Here is a 15,108-nt window from a genome sequence, read left to right as displayed (position 1 = left end):
CTGTTGTAAAACTCACCAAATACTAAAACATTGACATTTATAGATGAATCCAGCTCCTGGTTCTTGTGCTGCCCAGCAGTGATTTTACAGCACTCTGTTCCATGAATGATATCCCAGGAGCACTGGTCTCAGCATGATAGAAGTTTTCAGTAGCACAGCCTTCAGAATTCTTTGAAGACCCCTTTATCATCTTTTCCTGATATGTATTATCTTAATTACCCTGCCCTTCCTGCTTCTGTAGGTCACCATCCCAATAAAGCTGTTAGACAAGTCTGCCGTACAGTCCATTTTATTATTATGGCCGATGAGGTAAATTGACATGTTCATACTCTGCATAAATAATGTATTAAAAGTAAATCAACCACAGATGACAACATAAAGGAGATCCATTTACTTTATTGTAGCAGGCACTTTACAATGATCCCCACTCTACCCCTTTGGTGTACATCACTGGTTCCATTATTAAATCTCTGCACAAAAAAACAAAACAGGAGTATGGGACCAAAGATGGGAAATAAAATAAGAAAATAAAACATTGATTAAATTAACTACCGGTATTCAAAAAACAACTCACTTTTGCTGCTCACACTCACCTGATCTGTATTCACTATGTTACTCATAGCACGTACACTGGGATTGTTTTGTCTTCCATTTTTTCCCTCAAAAAACCATGTCAGATTGAAATATTTTTGATGCCAGTATATCATAGAATAATTTATGATATATTGACATATGAACGTAACTTCACTTTTACACAAGCGTATTTTTTCAGTTTGAAATAAGTGCTTTGGTGTTTCTCTACCGTTTACAGTTCAGTGTTTTTCTTCATCAAGGCAGTAGCATTCAAAACGATGGTCTCTTGTTCTTTCCTTTAAGTAGCAGGCAAACCTGCCTCATGTCCTCTGCATCTCTTAGCGACATTGTTTCCAGGTCTGCTCAAGTAGTCATACGGTCTTCCTGGCTGTCATAACTCGAACAATAGTGCCTAGTCCTCCAATGGCAAATGCCTGTTATACAAGACAGAAAAAGCATGCGTCCCACATTAAAATAGGTTTTACTCATGTTACATATAGCCCACCAAAATGTTTATTACATATCTAAACGTGTTTGTATCTACATTGTGAACTACTGACTGAAATGTGAAAAATACAAAATGCCCCTTTAAACCTCACTTTTGATAGCATGGGTTTACCTTTTCATGCCACTGCAGCAATATGGCACTGCTATTTTCTACAGGCCTCTCAAAGCCTTTGTAGATATACTTCATGAGAAGATCGACTCCATTCTTGTCGAGAGATTTAACAGCGGGCTCTATGTCGCTGCTCCTAAATGATGTCAGAACCCTCAATACCACAGTCTGAGCTCTTTCCTGGGGGAATGAAAGACAGAAAAGATGGCGTATTTCAAGCATTTGTGCAATCTGTGCTCTCTATATTTCATTGTGAAAAGACCTTTAGTCTGTACCTTTGTTGCTGGGTTCTTGCTGTTGATTGGAGGGTTCCTAAGAGCAATATGAAGGGCTGCCATCATGTCCCCTGTGCATTAGAGCTGGTTAAGGAAGACAATCAATAGCCTGAGCTCTAATCATACCTATAGTAAATTGAAAAGGAAGCTTTAAACTTTGCATAAGCCAACTAGGTGGAACTAGGTTTCTCGGATAAAGTTATCACAAACATATACACACACTCAAGCTGAACCCTAAGGAATTTTTCAAAACAAATGATTCTCTCAGATGGCACTAAACTCTCAGGAACGCGGATGATTGATTGTCTGCTACGCTGCAGCTGCTTGCCAATGCATTCTCCAACAACTGTGAATGACACGCTACATTAACATGGAGAGAGACACGGCTATTCCTAGTTTAATTTCAGCCTCTGAATTAGAGGAGACATTAATATCAACTTTTAATCTAACGATTCAAATTTTAGACGCTGTGACCTCAATAATAAAAATAGAAGGCCTCAACATAGAAGCAAAACAGAAAACTCTTGAGTCTCAAGGCTCTCGTCTTCAGCGCCCTTGTGTTCCAGAATATTTCTAACTTCTTGTCCCCAGATGTCCTTCTCTCGTGCTGTGCTGAGGATGTTCCACTTGAGTTTGGGATTACATATCCAACACCAGATTTGTTTTTTCAATCAAAGCATTGTAATAAAAGACTGTTCGATTTTAGTTTCAGTAAAAAGATAACATTTCACTCTCAGCTATTCAGAAACAAAAAGACATTAATTAAAATAAAACATGAAAGGAAGTCATGTCATTATAAAGAAAGATTTTGCAAGGTGGGTGTGTTCACATATTTTGAATGAAGTTGTCAGAGATACCCTCACATTTACATTACTGCTTAAAAACAACAGAACACATCCAAAAAATAACCAGTCTCAGAACCATAAATGTGGCCCTGGACCACAAAACCTGTCAGAAGTAGCACTGGTATATTTGTGGCAATAGCCAACAATACATTATATGGGTCAAGATTATCGATTTTTCTTTTATGCCAAAAATCATTAGGATATTAAGTATATCAGCCTCAGCACAACCACAAAAAGTGTGGTGACTACTGGAGAGTCAGTCAGTACGTTTACATGGACAACAATACTCCGATATTAATCTGATTAAGACCATACTCTGATTAAGAAACTACCATGTAAACAGCGATTTCTAATTACCTTAATCCGGTTAAAGCCATACTCGAATTAAACAAAAATCGAATTAAGACATGTGGAGTATGCCTATTTTAGTCGCATTATCCAAGTGCATTGTAGACATGTACACACCTTAATCTAACTATTAACGTCGTGTATGAGTTTTCGCCGCATTTTGTGACAGGACACACACACACCAGGCACACACACCAGGCAAGTGCAGAGGGGAGGGCTTTGGGGGCTCGTATCAAAAGTATATAAAGTGCCCCTCTAAACAATCATCAATAATATTGTGACAAATAAAACAGAATTTGGATTATAATTAATATAACCGCGCGTAAAAAACAGTAACAATGCGCTCAAATTCCCGTTTATCTTTTACGTATCTTTCAGTCTGAAATGTTGTTGCCATGACGTGTTGCTATGGTGCGTGACTGCGTGTCTTGCTTGACTGCTCACTCGGACATGGCCTCCTCTATATTTTTTTACTTTGTGTTGTAATAATTCTGCTCATTGTAAAAGTAAAATACAATACGTTTGTATCTGTAATCCCAGATTCATAATTGTCTGCTTACAACAGCGGTCGGGAACCTCTAGGCTCGCGAGCCATATGGCCATTCAGTGAGGTGGCTCGATGGCAGAAAAAAACAATCCAAACAATCACGATTTTGAAACCTTAATTTTCATCATTAATCAAAGCTATTATTCGAAATGTTGGCTGTCAAGAAGGAGGCAAGATGGGCAGTGTCTCTTAAAAAAAACTGAAAGACACAATACATACAAAAAATAAAACTAATATATATATATATATATATATATATTACATTAAAAAGTATAAAAGTCACTCGTTTTTATAAAGTCACACTGTCCAACAGCGACACCCGCAGGTAAAGTTACAGCGGGTTGCCTGAGCCCATTGATTTGAACAGACCTACGAAAGTCACGCTATGATTGGACGCCGGACAGCGTAGCGTGGCATGGGGACGTAATGACGTACTATTAATCGAGCTAAGTTCTGTAACATGTAAAATGGGAACATGAACGTAATATTCTAAAAGCAACTCATGTAAACGCCTTAATCAGATTATTGTCTTATTCAGAGTAAGGTCAATAATTAGATTACTGCTGTCCATGTAAACGTAGTCAGTGACAGCTCGGAGAGACGGTAACTGGGGCAGAACGGGCTGGCAACCCAATCTGTGTTTTCTGTGAGGGGGACTCCCAAAAAAAGCTACGATGAACCTAAGGAAAAAATACCCCCAGGGGTGCCCGAGAGGGGGGGTGGGGGTGAGCACCCCAACCGGACGGATTTAACGGCACTAGACCAAGGCAATGGACAAACGAATACGAGTAAGCAGTGTACATGTGGCAAGATCTGTACGAACGAGCGAGGCCTAAAGATCCACCAAGGGAAGATGAAGTGTCTGGTGGGGACAGGACCAACACAACGCTAGGGATGAAACGGTATGGAAATTTAACATCACGATTATAGTGACCCAAATTATCACGGTTATCAATATTATCACGGTTTTCTTCAAATTAGATGAAAGTGTTCAAAAAGAACCGATGCACACACTTAAAACATTTCAACAAGTTTTATATTTGAAAATCAACAAACAACAAATAAAAAAGCAGCTCTATGCACTTTTTTAAGCTTGATTCTATTCTGTGGGATTTCCTTCCTTATAATGGCCGTCATCAATAACAATGCATAATGCATAAATAATAATAATTTGTCGTAAATATAATCTCTAATATTATCTCTGTAAATATATTCTCAAGCAATATTCTCATCAGTGTTCAGCAATGCTGCATTTAAATCTAGCATATTTTGTGTAAGAGCCCAAACAGTATCCTAGTGAAATAATGCATATCCATATTTCCCTATGATTTGACATTTTATTTGATTAAATATCAAAATGTGTGTATCATACCTGACACCTAAATGATCACTTTACAGTCAGTTTTACTTCAAATGCTATTGAAGTTTGAAACGTGTATAACGTTACCAATGTTGTGTGTAACTTTAGAGACGGTCCCTAAATTCACCAGCGTTATGCCAGTTATATCAGATGCGCTCATGGATGCGCTGTGGTTCTGCTGTGTTTTTTAAAACTATTTTCGCTGCTGAAAATAGAACAAAAACGGTCAACCACTGTATGATGAATGAATCTCTTGCGTACATAGCACGTTTATCTCTGCTTTGAGTGTAGATTTCAGTGAGAGCGGCGCGGGCTCTGAAGAAAACTCCGGCTAATCTGAACGCCTCTGATTATGAGACATCGCATTCATAAACACGTGTGAGTGGTTATAATGCGCAACGCGATTATAACAGATGGCTTTTGAGAAGACTATAATAAGTTTAACAGCCAGAGTGGCTAGTGTGCAGCCGAGATAACGTTAAGTTACACCCGCAAATGGCGGTTGTTAATGTCAAGCCCTGATTATAATCCCTTAAATGTCACCCTAGTCTTGTCTGAACTTGTTCGTTCGCTTCACGTTATTATTTCCCAGACGTAGTTTTGGTATTGAGGTCAAAGTCCACTTGCCTTGCGTTCGTAGTTTTGAAGTGTTCCCCCTATTACAGCGACTTTCTTATGTTCTGCAGACAGGGTGACCATCTGCGATTAAGTTTCCCTCAGGACTTTTGTAAAAGCCAAAATATGACCACACCTCAGATTTGGTCCTTTTAGAGGCTGAACAATCTCCAGAGTGCTGTCACTGCTTTCTGCCATTTCTCCTCATTCAAAAAACAACGCTGCGATGTGCCTGCGTCAGACTGACTGGACAAGATTTACCGCAAGTTTTCACATTCGTGATAATCGCACGCGGTTTTAATGATAATTAAATTTTATACGATATTACTAACCGTCACTAAATTTGATCGTGGTTTATCGTGAAACCGGTAATCGTTTCATCCCTACACAACGCACAGGTGTTCAACCTGGTGAGACGCAGGAGGAGCCAGGCCCGGAGTCACCCCACAGTGCCCGGAACCTCCAAGTGTTGCAAATGACTCCCTCCAGCATCAAGTCTGAGAGGTGGCGGATCAAGTGGCCAGCAGCAAACATGACCTCACTGTGGAACCAATTTGACATCGATGTCGACCAGATTCTGGAGGCCACGATGAGGGGAGATGTTGACAGGAAACTGCAAGTCATGACAACAATTATCGTCAGCATCGCATTCGAACGGTTCGGTGAAGAGGTGAAGGAAGGAGGCTCCAAAGGATCTCACTCAAAGAACCAACGTGAGGAGAGAATCCACAACATCAGGCAGGAGATGAAGAACCTAAAGCGACAATACAAGCAAGCAGGGGAGGAGGAGCGCACTGGCCTGGCACAGCTGATGTGCATCCAACGAAAAAAGATCAGGATCCTCCGCAGGGCAGAGTGGCACCGGAGGCGCCGCCGTGAAAGAGCCCGAAAGAGAGCTGCATTAACTGCCAACCCCTTTAAGTTCACTAAGGAGCTGCTAGGACTAAGGAGGCGTAGCGGCCAGCTGGTTTGCTCTAAGGAGGAGATTGATCACCACCTGAAGGAAACATACAGCGACCCAATGAGAGAACAGGAGTTGGGAAAGTGCAGCACGCTGATAGATCCTGCAGGGCCAAGTGTGCAGTTCAATATGGCAGAGCTGCAGCTGAAGGAGGTTCGAGAGGTTGTCAGGAAGGCGCGAGCAAGCTCTGCTCCAGGACCAAGCGGCACTTCATACAAAGTGTACAAGAACTGTCCTAAACTCCTGGTGCGCCTGTGGAAGATCCTGCGTGTCATCTGGAGGAGGGGAAGGATTCCTGACCAGTGGAGAGTTGCAGAAGGGGTCTGGATTCCAAAGGAGGAGAACTCTAAGAAGATAGACCAGTTCCGCATTATCTCTCTGTTGTGTGTGGAAGCAAATATCTTCTTCAGTGCTCTCTCCAACAGGCTGTGCACCTTCCTCTCAAAGAATAGGTTTATCGACACATCAGTTCAGAAGGGGAAAAAAACGCAGGAATGCCTGGATGCTTGGAACATACAGGGGTGGTGACAGCTCATCAGAGAGGCCAGAGAGAACAAGGGCAATCTGTCAGTGCTGTGGCTTGATCTGGCAAATGCATATGGCTCAATACCACACAAACTTGTGCAGCACACTCTGACAAAACATCACGTCCCCACTAGGGTCAGAGACCTCATTGCTGATTATTACAACAACTTCAGGATGAGAACCTCTTCAGGAGCAGTGACATCAGGCTTGCACAAGATCGAGATCGGTATCATCACAGGCTGTACCATCTCCATAATTCTGTTCTCCCTGGCCATGAACATGCTCATAAAGTCTGCTGAACCAGAGTGCAGGGGGCCAAAGACAAAGTCAGCTCAACGTCAGCCACCAATAAGAGCATTTATGGACGACCTCACAGTCACCACAGAGTCAGTCTCAGGCTGCCGGTGGATTCTAAAGGGTCTCGAAAAGCTAATGGAGTGGGCACGGATGCGTTTTAAACCAGCAAAGTCGAGATCAATGGTGCTGAAAGGAGGAAAGGTAGATGACAAGTTCCGGTTCAGTGTCGCAGGGGAAACAATCCCAACCGTCACTGAGAAGCCTATCAAGAGCTTAGGCGGGGTGTTTGACAGCACCCGGAGGGACACAGCATCCATCCAGGCAACCTGCACTGAGCTGGACAGATGGCTGAAGTCAGTGGATCGGTCCGGATTGCCAGGGAAGTTCAAAGCTTGGCTATCCCAGCATGGCATTCTTCCCAGGATCCTGTGGTCACTCCTTGTCTATGAAGTGCCAATCTCGACTGTGGAAACTTTAGAGAGGAAGGTCAGTAGCCACCTCAGAAAATGTCTGGGGCTTCCAAAAAGTCTAAGCAGCATCGCACTCTATGGGCACCGCAACAAACTGCAACTACCATTCAAGTCCTTGGAAGAGGAGTTCAAGGTAACAAGAGCCAGGGAAGTGTTGCAATATAGGGACTCAAGCGATCCAAAGGTGGCAAAGGCTGGGATTGAAGTTAGGACTGGCTGGAAGTGGAAGGCAGAGGGGGCTGTTCAACAAGCAGAGGCAAGAGTACATCACAACAGGCTGGTGGGAGTGGTAACAAGAGGCAGGGCTGGACTGGGTTCCTTTTCAACTCCCCATATTGACACCACCTAAGGGAAGGAAAGGCGTTGCCTAGTCCAGGAGGAGGTGAGAGCAGTGGTTGAGGAGGAGAGAACCTGCAGGACAGTGGGAATGAGGCAACAGGGTGCCTGGATACGATGGGAGAACGCGATCGAGAGGAAGGTGACATGGGCAGAGCTGTGGAAGGCAGAGCCACAGCGGATAAAGTTTCTCATCCAGGCGGTATATGATGTGCTTCCCAGCCCATCAAACCTTCACATATGGGGCAAAGTGGAGTCAGCAGCATGTCCACTGTGCTCCAGGCGTGGAACACTAGAGCACATTCTGAGTTGCTGCCCTAAGGCACTGGGAGAGGGGAGGTATAGGTGGAGACATGACCAGGTGCTGAAGGCCATTGCTGAAGCCATTGCTGCAGGAGTCGAGTGGGCCAAGCGCTCCTGCCTCTCCAAGAAAGCCAAGTACGAGGGACTGGTCAGTGAGTGTCGAGATGCAGGATGGAGAGCAAGGTGTCTCCCAATCGAGGTCAGAAGCAGGGGCTTTGCGGCCCGATCCCTATTCAGAGCCTTCAGTCTTTTAGGCATCAATGGAGGGAGGAGAAGAAGAACCATCTACAACACCACTGAAGCAGCAGAGAAAGCTTCAAGATGGATATGGCTCAAGAGAGGAGATCCATGGGGGCAAAGTAGCTAGATTCGCCAACTGGACACAAGCTGGGGTCTGATCAGCCTCAGCTGGGTCGCCTGGATGAGGGTGTATGATGTTGAAAGACCCGAAACACCCAATGATTCCAGGAACATCACTGAAGATGTGTCCAGTAGCATCAATAGATGTATTTACACAGTAAATATCATGTTCCATGAAGATATTTTGTAAATTTCCTACTGTAAATATATAAAAATGTTTTATTTAGGGATGCACCGGTTGACCGGCCAAAAACCGGAACCGGACGGTTTTTGCTTCTAGCGCGCGATCGGCAACCGGCCGGTTTTCTTTGTATTTTTCTGCCGATTTATCCGGAAGTGCGCCCGCGTGCACATACGCCTATATTGCAATCATTCGCGAACATGTCACTTGTGTGTTACAAACGGAAACTGGAGAACTGAGGAAGAGCCGCTTTCCTGCGCGAGCCTACCTCTCCGCGCCCTGCACAAGCGCAGATAGTGAGCGTTTGTTCAGCTCAGCTTCATCTGCTCACACAACGCGTCTGCTAATGTCCAATTCGCGAACCAATGACTCATTTGAAACGAATCATTTTAACGACTGGTTAGAACAACTGATCCGTCCAACACTTGAACTAACGAACCAGTTTATTAATTTACTCAGAACTCCTCTGAAATGAGAACACAAGTGTGCTTTACCCAATTCAGCAAGAGTGAATAGTAAGAATTAGTTTAATCATCCACAGTCATTCAGCTTATTTATGTTGACAATGTGTAGTGAAATATAATTTAGTGTAGACTGGAGTTAGGTGAGACCAGAACAAAGTTGTTAGCTAGCTGATAATTTTACTAAATTGTATATGGTAGAAAATTAGGCTATTTATTCATTTATGCTACTTTTTAATATTGATATGATTATACCAAAACAATTATCATTAAATAGTGTAAAAAATGAGGATCAAAAGAAACAAACATCAAGGTAGAGATCATACATAATATCAGATGTCAAAATAAGATAAGCAAAAATTACAAAAGTTTCTTTGCATTTATTTTACATGTATTGTCAGTGTTGCGCTCACAGATCACGTAGGTAGAGTACTTTTTACTGTGTGTGTGGATGACAATGTCTGTCAGCCACCACCGAAGACCATTTTTGACCCAGGAAAAACCCTGCTATAGGATGATAATTTTTATTTGGTAACACTTTAGAATAATGGTCATTAGTTAATATTGGTTAACTAAATTAGTTAACATTAACTAATAATGAACTGCACTTATAAAGCGTTTATTAATTTTGTTAATGTTAATTTCAACATTTACTAATGCATTATTAAAATCTTGTTAACATTAGTTAATGCACTGTGAACTAACATGAACAAACCATGAACAGCTGTATTTATATTAACTAACGTTAACAAAGATGAACAAATACAGTAACAAATGTACTGCTCATGGTTAGTTCATGTTAGTTAATACATTAACTAATGTTAACTAATGACCATTATTCTAAAGTGTTACCTTTTATTTTACCTTAATTACATTGACTTAATTTGATTTAAAAAGCACCTGCTGTAGCATCTTAGTTTTTTTTTCGTTGCACTAAACATTATTTGATTTAACATTTTGGAAAAATTATATACTTTGGTTTTATTTAATTTAACTGGTAAAGACTTTTTTTCTTTACACTGAATTTAAAAACAAATGCTGATTTAAGTAACATCTTTGTTTGGATTGCAGAATATGCAGTTGTTGCCTTTAATTTCACCTTTCAGCCTTTTAATTTCCAATTAAATTTCTTGTTAATTTCAGATTGCGGACTTGTTTTCATTAGCCAAAAGCCAATTTAGCCTGTTAAATACCAAATAAACATCTTGTTCATGTATACTTTCATTATTTTATTGTGTTAAAAAAAAAAAAAAAAAAATCGGAAATCGGTATCGGAATCGGCCAGTTTTATTGAAAAAAATCGGTATCGGAATCGGCCAAGTAAAATCATGATCGGTGCATCACTAGTTTTATTAGTAGTAGTAACATGCATTGCTAAGGAGGACTTCATTTGGACAACTTTAAAGGCGATTTTCTCAATATTTAGGGTAAACGTACCTATTAAGCTAAAGTACCCATTAAGCACACTACTATCTTTGAGCTCAGATTATAAAAAGAATAAAATTATTACCAATTGATGTGTTTTTTACTATATACCTCCTGTAATTTCAAGCTAATCAGACCATTGCACACTGAGATATGGGTATTCATGTGTTCACACTGTCTGGTGGCCGTTTTGAAAGCTGTCTGAAAACTTTCACCAAAAGAGGATTTTAGTTTTTTTTTTTTTTTTAGACGTTTAAGCCTTTATTTAGGATAAGTATAACTTCTTTCTTCAAAATTAAGAGATTAATGTTTAGACTTTTGCATATAACCTGGAACCTGGATGTGGGAAATAATTAGGTAGATCCAAAAGATAGTTTTAGCAACATAGCGCAGGTGCTACGGAACATTGTTAGCTTACTAGCTGTATAAGATTGTGTACTACACTAATATATTACTTCAAAGGCATTACTGGCTTGTACTTTTAAATTCATTATATTATAAATGTACAGTTTATTGATGTTCTGTGGTTTTACACTGCTGTAATTTTTAAAGACTTCATATTATTGTAAGGTGAGCTTAAAGGGTGCACTACTATGAAAATCACAGCTTTAGTGTGATATCAATAAGAAAAAGTATAATTTCATAGATATTTTCAATAATAGCTGTTCATATTAAAATATGTATGAACTTAACACATGACCTAGATTATTTATTTAGCAAAATTGTCCTTTTAAATTTAATTTAATAATATTTATTAATTAAAAAAAGGTTTGCTGTTCCAATAAAACTCAAGTGTGCTCCCTTTAAGCTCATCCACAAAATCCATAAAATTATTTTTTCAAAATTTTGTTTAAAATAAAAAGTTTGTCTACTTACTACTTCTTCGTCGTATCAATGTGTGCTCGGCAAGACCGTTTTGTGCTTGAGCACCACCAAGTCGTGTTTTACTGTCACTTCAGCAGCTCCAGGCACGTGAACAAAAGCGCTGATCTCATTGGTCGGCATGTTTTTAACGCGTCGCGTCAAAATAAAAAAAAGAACCCGAGGCATTTTTTTTTTAAATGACGCTTTTACGCCTGCCGTTTTTTACGCGTCGGTGTGCACACTCACATTGGCGCCCTTTGTTTAGTCAAAAGGCATTAAACGTCAGCGATAAACGCGTGCAAAAATCGTCCCGTGTGAACAGGCCTTAATAGTACGTTTACCCTAGGTTTTTTTGCACCCCCAGATTCCAGATTTTCAAATAGGCCAAATGTTGTCCTATCCAAACAAGCATATTTATTCAACTTTCTGATGATGTATAAATCTAAATTTAAAAAAATTGACGCTTGTTGACTGGTGACTGGTTTTGTGGTCCAGGGTCACAACTGAGAATTCAAAAAACATCTAATTAACTTTCCACTCTGGAACATCCATCCATCCAAAAGTTAGTTTTTTTGCAAGAAATTAATACTTTTATTCTGCAAAGATGCATTCAAATGATCAAAAGTGACATTAAAAGACATTTATAATGTTACAAAGATTTATATTTCAAATAAATGCTGTTCTTCTGGAATCCTAAAAATTAGGCAGCACAACTGTTTTCAACATTGATAAAATTTGGAAATGCTTCATGAGCAGCAAATCAGCATATTTGAATGATTTCTGAAAGATCATGTGACACTGAATACTGGAGTAACCATTACAGGAATAAATTACCTTCTGAAATATATTAAAATGAAAAAGTCATTAAATTGTAATAATGTTTCACAATATTACTGTTTTCACTGTATATTTAATCAAATAAATGCAGCCTTGGTGAGCATAAGAGAAAAGTTTTTTTTAAATAGTGTATAATTAAAACAATTTAATTGTATATTTAAATTTATAAAATTGTGTATAAATTGTGTATAAAATTCTGTGTTATTATTGTTATTAATATTATTAATATTGACATAATATTAATATTATTATTCATATTATTAATATCCCATATCAAGAGTGTGGTAATGGCATGCACTGCGAGGGATTCATTCAAAACGCCAACAAACTCTAAAGGGAACATTTAAGGTTCCTGTGGGACCTCTTGTTTTTCAAAGTGCGGCTCAGCGCTCTATAATAACACCTTGCAGTTCAGCAGATCAAGCTTTTTGCATTCTGCCCCACTGCACAGAAGTGCTTCTAAACAAGTCAGATACTGATGCCCACCAGTCAGACAGACCATCAGACTCAAAAGCTGCACATCTAGCCTGAAGATCTCACAGTACTGTCCATAGAGAAGGTTAATGAGTGCTTATTACAGGTTTGAGACTTTAAGTGAGAAAAACTGAAACAGTGAATCTCCTAGTTGTGGCATGTGTGAGTAAACTCTGCATAAAATATTCGGTCAACCAAATCAACTCAAGATACCATCAGCAGGAACTTACTAAACCAGATACCGTGGTAAAGCAGAGAGGAAGAGGAAGCCAGATGCAAATCAGAGGTCTCTGGGCAGTGGCACAATGAGGAGAGAAGTCATGAGGTGACGGGCCTCAGATATGGCAGCCAAATTTCATTTCACATCCTGCCAGGGCCAAATCCCAACCCTTTTAGACAGCTCAGAGAGGATAATAACAGCAGAATGAATGATCACATTATTGGCAACAACTTTTCATCCAAAAACTAGAGTCGTCATGTTTGGGCACATTTCACCTGTGAGCCTAACTGGCTCCATGGAGATCACAAACAAACAGAAAGATCACAGAGACAATCACACTAGTGTATACCTCAGCCTATACAGTACAAGGAAACAAATGGCAACGTGACAATAGCGTGTCGATTCACAACCCTCCTTAACGGGTTTATTACGTTGAGACAATGCAGACGACTGTTTGCTTCAAATGATTATGATTATGATGAGCGCAGCCTAACCTAATTGGAACACTTGGACAGCATCTCAGCAGCTGAATAAATGAATCCAAGAATATACATTATATCAAATAAAAGTTGATATTGGGTCAATAATTGAAATAAGCCACTTCAATTGAGGAGAAACATTTCACTGCTTTTAAAATCATAAGCTGTCCATCAAGTTTTGAATGCAAATGAACCATTTTTATCCAATTGTTTACATTTGTAATCAAATGTTAATTTGAGTTTTAAGGGTTTCAGATACATTTTATACTTCTGTAAATATCTCAACTGAGTTCTCAACTGTAAATAATTTTATTTTTACATGACTGTTGTAAACATTCACATGACCCGTGCTGTTTACTTCCTCTCTAAAAGATGTCTGTCTGTTAAAGCTCCATAAAAAGCATTTAAAATGTCATAATACAAACTGTAAAATTATGATTGTCTCATAAAAAGGACTTGTCAGTGTTCACATTTGTGACCAGAGGTTAACGGTTCCATTTTGAATAAATAAAACTGATTTACATGATGAAATTTTAGATTTTAATGTAACTTACTGTTACATAAAATGATCACCCTCACAGATGACTATTCAAAAAAGGTAATGTTTGCATCTTTCTGTTGGGCCTATGCAACCGACCATTCCCTCCCTCATTTATAGTTGTGACCAGGCATAAAACATACTTTCACTAACTTTAAAACTTTTTTTAAAAAGGACACGAAATTTGTTTCCTTAGAGTAAAATACATATATTAATTTCGCTAGGCAGCATGTGGGATTAAATTAGGTAATTATTTTACCCGCTTTACTAGTAACTTTCCTCTACAATATTACGTAAAATATAACTAATCTAATATGCTGATTTGGTAACTGTTACTTAAGAAACATTTCGTATTATCAATGTTAAAAACAGCTGTGCTGCTTGATATTTTTTAATGAAAACGGTGATTCATTTTTTATACACTTATAAACTATAAAAAAGTGTCGCTGCAGCTTAAATGAACACAAAACAACGCGATGTTAAAATCTTGTAAACAAAGCAGCACAATCATCACGTCATCATCATGCCCTAGTACTGTACAGAGCGAGGCGCGCGCTCATGTCACACGGGCTCACATTCATGTCTCAAGCCACAAAAACGTTTCGTTCACATTAAAGGATATTGCCTGATAAGGTTGTCGACTTCCGCCGCATCAGGTCCTTGCTGGTCTGCAGCCTCATCGTGATCGTCCACGAATTTATTCTCGTCGAATTCATCAATGTCCACCTTTCTGAAGCGCGAAGACAGCGTGTTCTTGGCCATCGGGGCCAGTGTCACTCACCAGCGGTCCCGTGTGCTGTAACAGCGTATGTGCTCCAATGGGAGATTTCAGTCTCTGGTTATAGTCGGCGTCAGAGACACCGCATTGAAATACATCCAAAGATGGACGAGTAGATTAGGTAAAGTGTGTGCTGCGTTCAGTGTGTTATACCACCACACACCAGCACATGAGCTGTTTCAGTGTACCGATGCAGAGCAACATATTTAATATGAAAGGTGTGATAGCAAAGCTTGAGTTCTACTGCCCCCTGCTGAGTGGGAGTGTGTGAAGGGATTTTACAGTTAAAGGAACAGTTCACCACAAATTAAACTTCAATATTATTTACTCAGGAGAATATTGGGGGACAACAACCCAAATTACTTCACGTTCTTTGCATATTTTTTTTCCAACGATGAAAGTCAATCCCTTTAAGTAACT

General features: G+C 39.7%; 1 protein-coding gene across 1 annotated transcript; it reads right to left on the bottom strand.

Moving 5' to 3' along the window:
* Nucleotides 1-377: 377 nt before the first annotated feature.
* arpc5lb (actin related protein 2/3 complex, subunit 5-like, b) lies at nucleotides 378-14,864 on the bottom strand. Its single transcript, XM_079814287.1, has 4 exons — nucleotides 14,533-14,864; nucleotides 1,465-1,537; nucleotides 1,193-1,369; nucleotides 378-1,007 (listed from the first exon to the last, which is right to left on the bottom strand). The coding sequence occupies exons 1-4, from the start codon at nucleotides 14,670-14,672 to the stop codon at nucleotides 945-947; spliced, it is 453 nt and encodes a 150-aa protein (XP_079670413.1). The 5' UTR covers nucleotides 14,673-14,864; the 3' UTR covers nucleotides 378-944.
* Nucleotides 14,865-15,108: the final 244 nt, after the last annotated feature.

This window comes from Gobio gobio, assembly GCF_949357685.1.
Source record: "Gobio gobio genome assembly, chromosome: 4".
In the NCBI taxonomy this organism is placed as follows: Eukaryota; Metazoa; Chordata; class Actinopteri; order Cypriniformes; family Gobionidae; genus Gobio; species Gobio gobio.
Note: the sequence above shows the minus strand (reverse complement) of the source record. Positions and strands in the feature narration are given on the sequence as shown.

Excerpts from the sequence above, each read along its gene's own strand:
- arpc5lb (XM_079814287.1), bottom strand. The coding sequence starts at position 14,672 with ATGGCCAAGAACACGCTGTCTTCGCGCTTCAGAAAGGTGGACATTGAT. Across the intron at positions 1,538-14,532 it reads GTCGACAACCTTATCAGGCA|AGGGGACATGATGGCAGCCC; the intron begins ATATCCTTTAAT and ends GCTCTAATGCAC. Across the intron at positions 1,370-1,464 it reads GCAAGAACCCAGCAACAAAG|GAAAGAGCTCAGACTGTGGT; the intron begins GTACAGACTAAA and ends TCATTCCCCCAG.